We start from the raw sequence: 16035 nt of genomic DNA, 5'->3' as shown, positions 1-16035 counted from the left end.
AAACGAGTAATTGTGTTTTTAAAATAAAAATAAAAATTAAACGAGTTATTGTAGGCACTACGAATTTTTTATTCAGAACACAATAAGGATATGAAAGTTAGAAGCTCATTAAATTATTGGTTCTTTAAACCATATAATTAGCTATGTGACAAACTGATTATTGAATATATTAATCAACTCGATTTGGGTAATTGGATTGTTGATCCTAAGCACAAGGATACATGCAAAAGCTCATTGAATTACTAAGAATACTCATTACTAAATTAAGATAGTGGCAATTGTTGTGTTATTATTATAATATGCTTATAATATATAATAATTAATCAATAATCATATTTAGGGCACTGTTCAGTGTATTAATTAAGCTCCCCCTTAATCAAGCAAAGGAATTACACCTCTGGATAAACACATGATTGATCCAAAATACGAACCCTCATGTGCATGCGTTGTTTACATAATATGCCTGTCGCATCCTCTAAAGAATAGAATTTTATACTTCTTCTAGATGAATTTATAATAATATGACATATAAAATTTATAATATGAAGCCTTCTAGATGAATAAGATTCATAAGAATTTTATTTTAACCTTCTAGATGATATTTGTATGTTTTGGCAAGAGAACAAAAATATTGAATGCATATATCACGTTCAGAACACTTAAAAGATTTAAGGGTGGTGCATCCAAATAAAAGTTATTCAAAGAAAAAGTTTCTTTTTTTTCATGTTTATAAGACATCTCACATGTTTACAACAGAAATGTTCAAAATTTCATACCTAATCCCTCACAAAAGATAAGAGATCTCACCCTAGGTATACAAGCATTTGGAAAAATAAGATCGGATTTGTTGCCCTATAATTACAAAATAAATCTCCAACCAACTGCGTCATACAAATACAACTACAAGTTAAAATTCCCGTACCTCTATGATCAAAGTTACTACCATATACATTGTATGTTAATATTATACTTGTATGAAATGTACTAATAAGCTTATACATAGTATAAATAATGAACAATTGTAAATGGTGGCTGAATTTTATTTGTACAAGTAGTCTTTCACTCTTTCCTCCCCCTTGAAGGGACATTTGACTTTGGACCTCAATATTTGTCGTTTGATACGTGCATAGTTGAATACGGTACGCCCACTTTATCTCTTATTAATGTTTGAAGAAAATTATAATAATACATTATGAGTTTATCGGTAAAGAATCTAGCATAATAATTTTAATACTTTGAGTATGTATGATTTTTTGTTTTTCTATTAGTTTTTGAGATGTAACGCCGTTATCAAATACTCGCATATTAGATTATTAATATTTGTAGGCTTGTATGGTACTTGTAAGCTGTTACATTTCTTAATTAATAGATTGTGTATGAAACTAACAAAGTGATTTTTTTTTTTATATTATAAAGTGACAATTATTGTGTGTATAAATATATTTTAATGGATTAAGCGTAAAATAAAAATTAAAAAAAAATAATAAGAACATAATGGCCTAGTGGGTGCGTATTGTTGGAAATGTTATTCTAAAAACAGAAAATTATTTTCAAGTGTATTTCAACTTGTTGAAGATGATCTATACTTCGTTGAATGTACTACCTTTGTTTCTTTTGGTCTTTAGAGAGCCACAAGGGCGAGGGTGAGAATCAATCCCAAAATCTCCTGAAATCGGGAGAGAAACTCTAACCACTTGAGCTATTTCTTACTCTCGTATGTACTATCTTTGTACTTTAAGTTTTGTGTATTTGTATGTTCCTTATTGTTCTACACTTTTACCAATATTGTTCCAATTGTTATTAGAAGCTAAGGTAAAATTTTTAAAAAAAATTAAAAAAGATTCAACTCTTAAGGCATCTATCTTTATAAATCAAACAAAAAAAAAACTAAAAATTCGATATCCATTAAAATGCATTACATTAAAATAAACAAAGCCAATAAGCCATTTACAACTTTTTTTTTAAATCTACATAATTTTTACTACATTTTCTTTCATTAACTTTTAAAATTACAAATCAAGGTGAAAAAAATAGATTTACAAATGTTATTTATAATATGAATTATGATTTTTCTTATATATTTATCATTAAAATATTAAAATAATACTCCATTTCGTTTCCATTGTTATTTATAAAAACTTTAAATATAAACTAAGTAAGAAAACGGAGGGAGTAATTTTATTTCCAAAGAAAATAAAGAATTACAGGCACCAATATAATCATCCTAGTATGAGTGTACTAAAGAGCTATGATTTTTTTTTAAATTTTTTTTTTTTAAAGAGCTATGATTGGTGATGAATAATAGGTTAATTGAATAATGGACCCAAACGTAAGCGGAGGGTAATTGTCTGACGATTTAATCGTTTACGTCACTCTCATTTTCTTCTTCTTTCTCTCCATAAATTAAACAATAATTTATTTTTTTTTCAATTAGTTCATTAAATTAATTAATTTATGATGTCTCTATAAATGTCCATCACTTTTAACTATAATAGCAACTTTTTGAACGAAATGAAGAAACGCGGAAATGGGGTTTGAAGTTTGAAGATTCTTTCTGCCTTCTCATCTTCATTTTTTGACTTTCCACCCCAATTCTTCATTTGGACAAATTATTGTTATTTATTATTTGGATTACGATCTCACTTTTCATTTCTGTTTTCTATCTTTAGTACTTTATGGTCATGAATAAATGACTAAAGGTACAGTAGTATTATGAACCATTTGATATTTATCTCTAAGGAATAATTTACCCCGTCTTTTTTTTTAAGTGTATCATTTCTCTAAAATAGAACGGAATTGCTTATGCAGTTTTTTTTTTTTTTTTTTTTTTTTTTTTTTTTTTTTTTTTTTTTTTTTGAAATAGCTTATGCAGTTTGGTTTGTCACTCATCATTTAGCCCGTTTAATTCTTTTTGGTTTTGAACAAGTTTGGATTAAGCATTGTCCTCATAATGTAGCTCCGTATATACTCATGGACAATTTGTCCCCTTAATAATATAATGAAGGCCTCTTTGCATTGTTTTCCTTCAAATAAAAAAGTATGGAGTTTGATCTTTTAATTATTTTAATTTCCTATCATATGAGGATGACTAATTCTCATTTGCCTTGATTCATGTAATCTTCTTTGCTTATAACCCTTCATATATACCCCTACCTTTTGTTCTAATTAAATTATAATGTCGGAAGAAAAAATGATGCACCTAAATAGAAATGGAGGTAGTAAGTAACTTTAATTTGTCACATATTTCCTCTCCCTCTCCCTCTCTCTCTCTCTCTCTCTCTCTCTCTCTCTCTCTCTCTCTCTCTCTCTCTCTATATATATATATATATATATATATATATATATATATATATATATATATGTTGAATTTTCAATAATCATTTCAACTTCGAAACATTTTGCTTTTGATAAAAAATTTATATTGTATATACTTATTGCTTAGTCATGACCGTATTTAGGGGTTATTTAAACTCCATTTGCATGCTTCTAGAGATTTAATGTTTATAAATTTTTGTTGATGACGAACTTTTCTCCATGAAAATGTGTTATATAATGTTTAATAAATCTAAGAATTTTGATTAGTAATTTATCATCAATTTGTTTTAAAAAGAATTATATGGCTATAACTCAAAAGGCAACTAGGAGTCTAGGAGTATAATATTTTAGTAATTAACAAAATATATTAATAATTATAATATTAATATCCTTACTTGGACAACAAAATTAAGTGAAGTTTTGTTCTCTTGCTCTAAATTGTTGTTTTATAAGTGATCATGATGAATCTTTGAAAGTTTGAATTGACAACAATCAAACAACCAACCCAATGCTTACCAAGAAAAGAGAGAATGAGTCATACATACAAGTATATATATCTTGTTTTGTCTTTAATTTTGTCTTTCAATGGTTGAGATTTTAAAGTTATTTATACCAATGTCAGATGGAATTATCTACATAGTACTCCACTATACTTGTCTAGTAACAAACTAACTATAGTTTACAAATAAATTTTATTATTGTAAAAAAATAAAATAAAATAAAAACAGCCAAACCGTGTTGATTTTGTCTCTCTTGAAACTATTAGACTATTAATACATTTCATTATACGTGTATATTACTCTATAAGTCCATTATACAAACAGTAATCAAAATTTTATTCATAAAAAAATTTAAAAAACAATAATCAAAATGAAGTTGTTTTCTATACATTTTTTATGAACATATATATATAATTGTACAGTATTACAAATTATTAGGTTTATTTTTTATTCTATTTGTGAAAATGAGAATGAAGAGAGTAATTTTATGACTTAATCCATCATATAAATTATTCACGAGAGGATTATAATGCCTATAACAAAAGTTAAAGGAAAAATAATCTAATTGAGATACTTCGTATGAAATATGCCTACGTAAGTGGTCATTTGAGCTTAAAAGGATAGAGTAATTGAAATCAATCAATTTAAATGAATATTGTAAAATTGCAATTGTAATGATTTTTCTTATCTTGAAAAAAAATATTGGAAGTATGCTACTGTAATTTTTAAAAGTTGTTTTGCCTAATAGAAAATTCTTAAGGGGTGTTAAATAAAAACTTTTCTGTAGAGAATTAGGGTGAAATTTTTTTAAAATCTCTACTTTCTCTATTTCTTTTAATTTGCAACAATTTTTCATTTATGTTGTCAATACATGCATTATTTCAATTGCAATTATTATTATTATTTTTTTGAACGGAAAGTAATAATATCATTAAATAATAGGCATATGGCATTATTTCAATTGCAATTAACTTTAATTACCAATAAGTAAAAAATTAAAAATTTATAAAATTGTATCTTATGAAAGCATAACCATAAAATTTTAATTAAAAAAATCCCACATGACTATGTTTCTCCTTAATTATAAATCATTGTACATAATCGGTCAAAGTGGAGTATGCTAATAGTGTGACAGTTATATTGTTGCATATAAAAACACGGAGGAATTATTTATGAACATGCATGTTTTATAATTATTGGGTCTTTTTCGAGGTTGATTGACTTCTAGATTACGCTGAGTCGATATCTATATAAATCCTCCTTAACAAGTTAACAATATTATTGTTAGTAAAATATCATTTTCATCTTTCTTTGTTTTTCTTATAATACCATATCTTCAAAACGGTTAAATAGGAAAAATCAACAATCCAAATGTTAATTTGAAAAAATGGGCTTATCATAAAAACATTGCATGATACATTACCTCACAATTGATAATTCCAAATTTCACTCTAAATTAAGTTGCATGATGAATTGACTCAATTGAGTATATATAACTTAATTATTAGAAGTCACATTTACATTTTTCTTTTACCGATAAGATTTGAGCAAGATAAGTGGCTAGTTTTTAGGTTATTGATAGGGAATTTTGCATTTGTAGTTAGGCTTAGGCAAGGCATGAGCCACGGACATACAAGTAGATGGCAATAGAGGGTAGCTTATTACACCTTCCATTGTTATTTTGGCGGTTTAATTTATAATAAATCTTCTGTGTCATAAGACTCATAACATATAAGGTAACCAAAAGATGATCTTATGTACGCTTACCATTAAAAATCTCTTAACTAATTGATACTTCCTCTGTTCCTTGATTAGTGTGTCACTTTTCTTTTTCGGATATCCCTTTTATTTTGCTCTATACCATTTATAGCTATAGGGACTACTATTTTCCTCTCACAATTCTCTCTCATCAATATTACACAGCCAAAAATTAAAAAAGTGAATCCTATGGGACAAAATAAGGGGACGGAGAGAGTACGTCATAGTCCATACTAATAAAACCTTAGAACTTTAGAAGTAATGTATGGTTGGTGCACCATGTGCATGGTGCACCCGTGTGCATGGTGCACCCGGAAAGAACATTAGGTATATTTAAAAGAACATGGGGGAAAAAAGAAGATAATAGATATTTATAAAGAACGCGAGCATAATATGTTCTTTAAGTTTGATAAATATGTTCTTTGAGTTTGAAATATATGTTCTTTACATTATACAATATGTTCTTTAATGTATTAAAAAAAATAAACTAATAAATAAATAGAAAACAAAAAAACAAAAAAAAATAAAAAAAAATAAAAAAAAAACGAGTAACCAGGAAAAAGAACATGTTCTTTAATGTATTATCAAGTTCTTTTTGTAAAGACTTTATGTTCTTTGGCTAGAGGTGATCAAAGTTAGACCGGCCCGGCCCGATTTTGGACGGGTTTTGGGTAGAATTTTTTCGCCCCCACATCGGGTCGGACCCGGCCCGTAAATTTGATGTTTTAAGCGGGTTTGGGAATGCGTTTTTATGCATTTTAGTTGATTTTTTTTACTCGACCCGAAAAGCCCGCATGGCCAGACTATTTTGGGTGGGTTTGGCACAAAAAATTTGGCCCAAAACTTGTCCCGACACGAGAAGTGAGCTGATTTTTAAACTTTGGCCCGGCCCGCCCAATGATTACCTCTATCTTTGTCAAATGCAAGCATGTTCTCTTTTTGTCAAATATTATGTTATTTTTCAAACACGTTCAACCACCCGAGTAACCGTGAAAAATAACATGTTCTTTTTGAATAGACTCTATGTTCTTTGTAATGTCATGTTCTTGTCAAACACAAACATGTTCTTTTGTCAAATACAGGTATGTTTTTTTTTCAAACACTAGCATGTTATTTAAAATATGTCTAATGTTCTTTCCTGATGCACTATACTATTTTCAAGTGGTATACTCGTCGTCCGTACGTATTTAGCAATTCTCCAACGATTATGATTGAATGAAAAATATACTTATAATTCTAAATTATATTAATGACAAGTGACAAAACCACTCGTTTTGGTTTTGTTAGTCAAAAACCACTTTTGTCCTTCTCTTCTTTCTCTCTCCTCTCTTCCCTATATCTTCACTACCCATCTCTCCTTTCAACCCCCTCCCACTTTCGCTTAAACTCACACCAATTTCTCTCTCCTCACTCAAACACACTTCTCCCACTCTTTTTTCTTCTTTTTTGTGCTCATTTTTTTTTTACTATTTATTTTGTTTTATAATTTTTCCTTCATATCTTAGGTATTTCTTTGAAATTTCTTCAGCATTTCCTTGAACAACACATCATCAAATCCAAGTTATAACACTTTTTTACATTTTTCTATACTATAAATTTTGTCCTTCTCTTGTAACTTATTCATCATATAGATTATTTATTTTTACATATATGTTTGTGAAAGATGCTCATTCCTTCTTTACAATCTTATTCTAGCTAGCAAAATACATTCTTTTTAAACTCTTCTTATTTCATCAAAAAAAAAAAAAAAAAAAACCCTCCTTTTGTTTTATTAAAAAAAAGGTTCTATTTCGAGTTTTCGAAAGCTAAGGGTGTTGATTTTGAGATGGAAGAAGTGAAGGGTTTTGATAGAAGAGCTCATTTGATCAATGAGCTACTTCAAGGGATGGAATTTGCAAAACAATTGCGAAACCAAATTTTAAACCCAACAAATAATTCATGTTCATCTCCATCTTCAAATGATGATTATAATAATGATCAAGTAGCCCTTAATAATTCATTGCTTGAGAAAATGTTGTCATCATTTGATAAAACCATCACAATTGCCAAGAAGCTCAATATTCAAATCCCTCAAGACCCCTCAACTACTAATCCTAATCATAATTACGCCAATTTTTCGGAATCTCATCAGTCTTTGACCATTAGTAGCCCGAAAAGTGAAACTTCTCACAACGATTTTTCTCCTTCTAAGAAGAGGTAATAATCGTTCTCTAAACGATCTGGCATGGATTTTAGTTGAATTTTATGTAATTTGTTATTTCGTAAATAATTTTATAAACTAGAGTTTATTCAGTAGTCCGTACTAAGGTAATGTTTTTGTGTAGGAAATCAATGATGCCAAAGTGGTCAAAAATTGTGCAAATTGGCAATGAAGGAGTGAAAGGATTAGAGGGAGGTCTTGAAGATGGATATAGTTGGAGAAAATATGGGCAAAAAGAAATTCTTGGAGCTAAATTTCCAAGGTAAGAAATCAATTCATAAAGAATTAATTATGGCCTTTGTTAAAAATGAATATCTATCGTACTATTATTGTTGTTGTGTTGTTTGTTTGTTTGTGCTACTTTGCTTAATAAAGATATTGAATGGGAAATGTGTCACGTGGGATTTTTTTGTATGAATGCAATATCCAAGTTATACTCCATAAAGTAGTTATGAAACAAAACAATAAGATTTTAAAAAAACAATGCCTTTTTACATGAATTTTGAGGGGACTTTATTAAAGTTTGTGTTTCCCACTTTGGGTAAAATAATTATTCCATGTATTACCCACTTGATAGTTAGTTTCGTTGATAATATACCGCTATTTTTTTTTTTTTTTTTGCCATTATAGGCATGAGGTATCATGTTGAGGTCTAGTCTGGCCTAATTTTTTAATCGCTCTTAATTACTGCGTACAATGGAAATGAATGTCATTAATGTGAACTAGGCACTTACAAGTATGAGATATTATGTTCGATTTCAATAAATATTAGTTTTGATAATAAAAAATCACATAATTTGCAAATTTAGTGTTTTCTTATATAATCGAGTTTATTTATAAATAGTTACACATAATCAAAGAAAAATACGTAAATAATAAAAAAGTTGGTCAATTATAAATGGAGCGAGAATATGCAAGCTAGATAAAGATAGTATTGAATATACATACATCAACTATAATCACCAAAAATCGTTTTTTGTTTACTTAAAAAAATTTTAAAAAAATAAATAATGTGTTGTAAAAAGGTCCTATGATTGTCAACAATATAAAAAAAAAAATAAAAAAAATAAATAAAAAGGTCCTATGATTTAGGACTGGTTGATGCTCTTGTCAAAAAAAAAAAAAAAAAAAAAAAAAGGGCTGGTTGATGCTAATTTGTCAATAACTGCAAGTTGTTGATAATCTCATGCTCGTAGTTCAGTAATAGTATTTTTTTTGGGTTTTTCTACATTATAACCCTCTAACTTTTCATTTTCTACGATGTGCTCCCTTTTTTGAGAAATCTACACTGTAACCTCAAAATACATTTAGCTTCTATATGGCAACCTTGCCGTTATCTTGCCGTTAACTAATTCCGTTAGTGGGGCCCACTCACCACTTAATAATATTTTTTAATCGATTTGCGTGTTGGAAATGGTTCCGTTAATGGTTTTGGGGGCTATTTTGTCCCTAAAGGATCCAAATTGAGCTTAGATTTGAAAAAAAATAACACAAATGGCTCGTTTTGCATATTAAGAAATGTCTCGATATGCGTGTTTACGTATTTAATACGCAAAACAAGACATCTGTGTCATTTTTTTTGTAGAATCTGAGCTCAATTTGGACCCTTTAGAGCCAAAATAGCCCCCAAAACCTTTAACGGAACCATTTTCAACACGCAAATCGATAAAAAAAAGTATTATTAAGTGGTGAGTGTGCTCCACTAACGGAATTTGTTAACGGCAAGGTTACCGTATAGATGCTAAATGTTTTTTGAGGTTAGAGTATAGATTTCTAAAAAAGGGAGGCACATCGTAGAAAACGAAAAGTTAGAGGGTTATAAGGTAGAAAAACCCTATTTTTTTTTTTGTTTGTCTGAGTGTTCTTGGATTTGAGGTTTAGAAAGCACCCAAAATCACCTTTAAATCATTAAAGTATAGATGGCACTCTTGGAAGGGGGCCACAAATGCATTTATATTTTCCAGGAAACTACAAAAAAAGAAAAAAAAAAAAAAAAAAAAAAAGAGGTAATATTTTACTCCAATTTTCAAAAAAGACAAAAATAATAAGGTATTGCAGAGAAAAAATATGCAGAATTGAGCAAGATAAATCAAATAGAAATAAAACTTTATAAGCTGGAATTCTTACTTTAACTTTATTTAGTACTTATGTATCTTGTTGAGATTAGGTTTGGTGAACTTCAATTCAACAAATCTAATTGTCATATTTTGGGTGACATTATATTTTGGACGGCTGTATTTTACTATTTTTATATAGTTATAAGGAGTAGTATGCTTCAAAAAGGAGTAATGACAATTAACATTTGCTTGCATGACTTTGCTTTTTAGCACTTTTTAGCATTTGATCACCATCCACTTATCATGTTGTCCAAATTTGATTTTTTTTTTCTTCCATGTTTTTGCCTTTTAGGAATAGTTTCCAACATTTTCACCTTTTCAACGTTTTCATACCAGAATTCTTAAACTTACTTTTTTCTAGTTTAAGGTTAATAGTTCAAGTCATAAAAAATAAAACAACTCGTGTAAGGGCGAGAAGTAAAACTGAAGCGAAAGGAGAGTTGTGTTATATTTATTAAGTTCGGCCAGAATAAATTTATTCTTGTAACTAATAAATTGTAAACATCTTATCGTTTGTAGGGGGTATTATAGATGCACTCATCGCCACACCAAAGGTTGCGCAGCCACGAAGCAAGTCCAACGTTCCGATGAAGACCCGTCCATTTACCAAATCATGTATAGAGGCGAACACACTTGTCCCAAAGGGGGGCAACTAGTGCAGGCCCAATCTAAGGCCCAATTCCAACCCATAATTCCAGCCCAATTGAAAACAGAACCACAAACACTTCCAAGCCCAAACCAAAATGAAATCTATGTGGGCCTAAGCCCAGAAGGTGACCTCAAAGTAGAACCTGAGCAAGAGCCCGTTAACCATGCCCAAATATTTCGTTCCTTTTCATTCACCTCAACTCACCTACAAACTGATGATCCTAATGAGAACTACATGATGAGCTTCTGCCCTGCTTTTGGATCACCAACAACCTCGGAGTCGAACTATCTTCCGGTGTCACCATACCGGCCTTCCGATGCCCACATTGGACTTACCGTGCAAACCTCGGAAACCGACAACAATGAAGGGGTTTCAGGCCCAAATTCGGTCACAAATTCACCAGTAGGTGACTTTGAGTTCCCTATTGATGACTTGCTAGATTTTAATTGCAATTTTCCTTTTGAGCTTTAAATAAAACTACCATTTGTCCTTTCAATCCTACTCACCACTACCAAAATGGTAGGAAGTTTGCTTAGTGATGAATTAATTACTAATGTTTTTATAAATACATAGTCTATATCGTTTGCTATTACTTTTTTCGCGCCTCAAGAAATTCAACACTCTACGTGTTTTTCATATTGCATTATGAAGATTGTTGAGGCGTTGTAGCATAGGACTAGAAATTTTATGTTGTATAATTATAGGGAGTTTTTGAGGTTAACAAATTTGTGTCTAATTTAGAGATGGTTATGTGAATAAGATCTCTCTACATATTTTGAAGTGTATTAGTATAAATTACAAATTTTATGTAATACCTAAGTACATTGCTTGAATTACTCCTTGTAAGTTGGTCCAAAAACTACACACACCCTAGAAATAATGGATCAAAAATATAAAACTCAAATCACAATATATATATATATGTAAAAAAAAAAATAAAGAAGAAGAAATTATTTTATGACGTTTATAAGGTTGATTCAAAAATTGCCAGAATCTGCACAAGCAATATGACTTCAATTTGTTTTAGCTAGAAAATATCAAAGAGCAAAGATTATTATAGAATTTTAAGTTTTACAAAGTCTTCCAAATTGCACAATTCACATAACAACCAGATTCCAAATTTCATACAATTATGTTCTACCAGATGTACATTTATAAATTAGCGCGAACATCTATGCTTTGATCCTCACCTTAATAACTTTTGTGATCTTAAAATCGAGTTCAGATTTGGGAAGACACGGTTTAGATCCATGCATCAACATATCATACTATTTATGATGATTCTTCTAATTTCCTCCAGGATTTCACACAATCATCTAATATCATCTTTATGTCATGCTTATACTTGAAACCCTGATCAATTAGCTTTGTTGATCCCCACTTTATAGCCCTCTTTGATCCTTCCATATACCTGCAATAATTTTCATACAATCATAATAAGTATCTTCCTATAGAACACGAAAACATAGCTAGTAAAGTTCCGATTCAGTAATTGAAGAGAATCCTCTTCCTCCGTTCTAACAAGACTAAATTGGGCTTAGCTTACATTGGTTTGATGTGCAATTCAGGGTGAGTTTGCTGTAAACACTCGGCGATTTCAGCAGCAGAAACATAGTCACTGGCACATAAGAACCTGCCTTTGATTGAGTCATTCTCGATACAGAAAATGTGTGCTTCACAAGCATCTTCAAGATGTATGATAGGGACCTTCCCACACAAATCCTCTATATCTTTCAACGCCTTATAATTAAACTCGATATCTGTGAGTGGAGATATCATAACCATTACAGAGGAAAGATACGTGTAGGAAAGTATAGTCTGCCCTCCTACTAACCCACAAGCCAGGGTTACTACCTCCAAATCGCCGCCTTCTCCAAATTTCAAGGCTGCTTTCTCTGATTCTGTTTTTGAGATTACATAGTCCTGGAAATTAAAATGAGTTACATACAACAATTAGTATTACACATACAAAACTTGTGCTCAGCTCGCATTAATTAGTAAATTTGTGCAAGAAATGTTTGTTGTAAATTTAAACACATGTGACATATTCGTTACATTAATGTAACATTGTACTATCTTATGATTTAAAGAACTAATAAAGGGATGATGTATAGGAGTCCAACAGCTTTCATCCATGAAATCCTTATAACCACTCTCGTCGTCCTTGAGAGGTGATGCAGCCATCACACTGGCGGTATAGATGAGTTTCCTCACAGTGCCTGATCTTATGCATGACTTGATAATGCTCTCTACTCCAGCTAATGATGCCTCTGTTAAATCCTTGTACTTTTTTCATGTAATCAGGTTCAATTTGCATCAAATTAAAATTGAATTGTCAGCCTCAAAATACAAGCTAAGAGTAATCATCTACTTAGTATTCAGCATGCACAAAATAAAGGTTAAGAGATATTCATTCTACATTAATTGTTCATTCTAGTGTAGCATGTCCTGCACTTTTGCGCGCACTAGATGAACGATAATAATCATGTGAACCAATGGACTATATAAGAGTATTTGTTAAAACTTTATGATTTTGATTAAACTTGTATAGCCTTTTATTAGCCCTTATTTGAACTAATCTAGTTAAAGTAAGATGAAAATAACTTAATTGGCCATAATCAATAGTGACTTGCATCCAATTTGAACAAGCACAACCCATTTTTGGTCCTCTTTTGACACTAAAGGTGTGATATGTACTTGTACACTAATATATTAGAACCAATTACGAGTACTAAATTTAAGTTTTGTTGATATCAAAGTATTTCTTAGTTTTGCTTGACAACATTTATTATTCGGACTCAACAATTACCAATTAATCAATAATGCATAAATCTCTCCATCCCAAAAATACTGAGACGTTGAACTTTCTTTCACTATTTATATATTAACTTTAAATATAATTTTTTATTAAAATAATAATTTTTTAATCATAAAATACATAATTAGATAGTTATTAATATAAAATTTTATAATATAATTTTATGACTTTATTAATATTTAATTAAATAAAAATAATGTCAATTTAGTGCATCAACATATGTTAGTTATTCTAGACAGAGGGAGTAATTAATACCAATATCCACAAGACCACAATGATCCGACTGTCGGATCGATATACTATAACACTAGTAATCTACATGAATCTTTCAAATCAACCATATTTGTGGGGGGTAGCATTTCATCAATCATGAGCCCAAAAAGCTAGAAAAGTAAAAGACTACTCAAAAAAATAAAAGGGTAGGAATAATTGAGAAATTAAATGAAAGGGAGACAAACTTGAGATTGTTGAGTGTGCATTAAAGGTGTTGCAACATGGAACACATATTGGCAATCTTTTATGGCCCCTTCAAATTGTTGAGGATTATATATGTCTGCTTCAAACAATTGCAATCGTGTTTCCGCTCCTTCCAACCCCTTTAAACGGTTCACTTTGGTGATGTCACCTGTAATTAAGTTCGAGGATAAAGGGAATGATTAAAATGACATTACAAATATGGGAAAACTGAGAGTGAGGGATAGCGATAGCTCAAGTAGTTAGAGTTTTCCTCCTGATTTCTAGAGATCCTAGTATCAATTCTCACCCCCGCCCTTGTGACTCTCTTAAAAAAAAAAAAACGGGAAAACTATGTTACTATAAAAAGTGAAATTATCAATAAAAAGAAAAGATAAAGAGTAGAACTAACCCAAATCTCTGAGAGTGGCATGAACATGGTAAATGCCCTTATTTAGGAGCTTTTTAATGAGACATGAGCCAATAAATCCAGAACCTCCAGTAACACAAACTTTGCAATATCTATTGCTTTCCTCCATTTGATACAATCCTAATTATTTTGTTAATTCTAGTACCACTGCCCAAACTTTTTTTTTTTTTTTTTTTGGCAACCTATTATTAGTTAATTATGCACCGAAAGAAATATTTGTGGACTTTCGACTATATCCTCAAACTAAGGTAACGTAGTAGAGGTAGAGGATATCTCTTTTGTTTTTGTTTGTTTACGAGTAAAGTAAGTTGTCCCGTTCACTTGACTTGAGTGAACAGACTTACAGAGTCTAGACACTTGAGAGGAAAAACTAAGGAATCACCGCCCTCAAAGTCCAACTTTAATATCAACAAGTGTTATTAGAGTTATTAATGACTTAAAGCTAATATTTCGGCTAAGATCCATAGTTAATTTTGAAAATGACTCATTAGGTGGATACTTGGACGCTAGCTATATTTTTTGTGGTCTTTGTATATTTGTACGTGGATATTGATTGGAGCTTTAATTTTTTTTGGTTAATGTTTTTTATTTCAATATACTCAGTAGTGGTATCCAAGGTTGAAACCCGTTTACTAAGTATATCATTTGCTCTCCTGATTTTTTTTTAGAGAAAATAAAATAATTGGGACTCTTCATTCACGGGCGGCATCATCACATTAATATTGTAAACTGGGAGAGATTAGGTAATCTTCGACAGTTTCATGACTTTGACCTAATAGGCTAATACTAATATACAAGATTATTGAGTATTGTAATACTTTTTTTGTTTTTTTTTGGTTTTTGTAATACCATTTTGAATAATTTCATGACATTTAAGCTAACAGAATACAAGTAATACAATATTTCTTTTCATGTACTCATAGTTGTTAACGTACAGATATGATTAAATTTATATATATATATACTTCAATACTTATACAATGCAAAACTCATATTATTGCAATGATTAAAGAATGAGCAAATTGAAGAAAAACTTGATAACGATGGTATGTTTATCAATTTCGAGTCCTCAACCGCATTTTGGATTTATCCATTTGAATTATCCTATTACGTAGTTTAGTACGAGTAATTGATATACACAATATAATAATAATAATATATATGCAATTTGAAATAGATAAGCAATTACTATCCAACACAAATATAACGGTATATGATATCACGTAACGGTATATGATATCACGTAAGTCAGTTGCGTAAGTGTGAGATACTGACATACGTATATAGATTTTGTTGTTTCTATAGTTCATGATGACCAATTTAAGACTTTTTCTCCAAAATTACTACTGTACTTCATTAGTTGAGTATTCTATAGGCCTTTTGTCCAAGAAGGGATGATATGGTAACATAACTAAGAAACATCTACTCTACTACCTTAGTAAAAAGAAAATTTGGTATCATAAATTGGCTTATTATGAAATACTAGATGGTAGGTAAATGTCCATTGCTAATGATGGTTTAGTTGAATTATCATTACTCGCACCATATTTTTGATATAGTAATAATCATTTGAGTTAGAACTAGTCAATTTTATCTTCTAATTCCACCTTAGGATGATAATATACTTGGTAAATGACAAATGTTAGGACTAGAAGCCTAGAAATATCTTACCAATAATTACACAATTATCACGCATAAATTTAAAGAGTTTAGAAAAGGGTACTATTGTACAATTCCAAAAAAAAAAAAAAAAAAAAAAAAAAAAAAAGAAGGGGGACTATTGTACAAAGTTCTT

The 16035-nt window shown here is 30.1% G+C and overlaps 2 protein-coding genes across 2 annotated transcripts; one reads left to right on the top strand and one right to left on the bottom strand.

The window, feature by feature from the left end:
* The first annotated feature begins 6922 nt into the window (after positions 1 to 6922).
* Positions 6923 to 11319, top strand: LOC145615404 (putative WRKY transcription factor 41). The gene is made up of 3 exons (XM_081670478.1): positions 6923 to 7769; positions 7898 to 8035; positions 10410 to 11319. Exons 1-3 carry the CDS (start codon positions 7399 to 7401, stop codon positions 11008 to 11010), a joined length of 1110 nt encoding a protein of 369 aa, XP_081526604.1. The 5' UTR covers positions 6923 to 7398; the 3' UTR covers positions 11011 to 11319.
* A 255-nt stretch (positions 11320 to 11574) lies between these two features.
* On the bottom strand, positions 11575 to 14543 carry LOC145615406 (NADPH HC-toxin reductase 2-like). Its single transcript, XM_081670480.1, has 5 exons — positions 14223 to 14543; positions 13816 to 13982; positions 12618 to 12825; positions 12086 to 12464; positions 11575 to 11950 (listed from the first exon to the last, which is right to left on the bottom strand). The coding sequence occupies exons 1-5, from the start codon at positions 14347 to 14349 to the stop codon at positions 11812 to 11814; spliced, it is 1020 nt and encodes a 339-aa protein (XP_081526606.1). The 5' UTR covers positions 14350 to 14543; the 3' UTR covers positions 11575 to 11811.
* Positions 14544 to 16035: the final 1492 nt, after the last annotated feature.

This window comes from Chenopodium album, chromosome 25 (genome assembly GCF_948465745.1).
Source record: "Chenopodium album chromosome 25, dcCheAlbu1.1, whole genome shotgun sequence".
Classification (NCBI taxonomy): domain Eukaryota; kingdom Viridiplantae; phylum Streptophyta; class Magnoliopsida; order Caryophyllales; family Amaranthaceae; genus Chenopodium; species Chenopodium album.
Note: the sequence above shows the minus strand (reverse complement) of the source record. Positions and strands in the feature narration are given on the sequence as shown.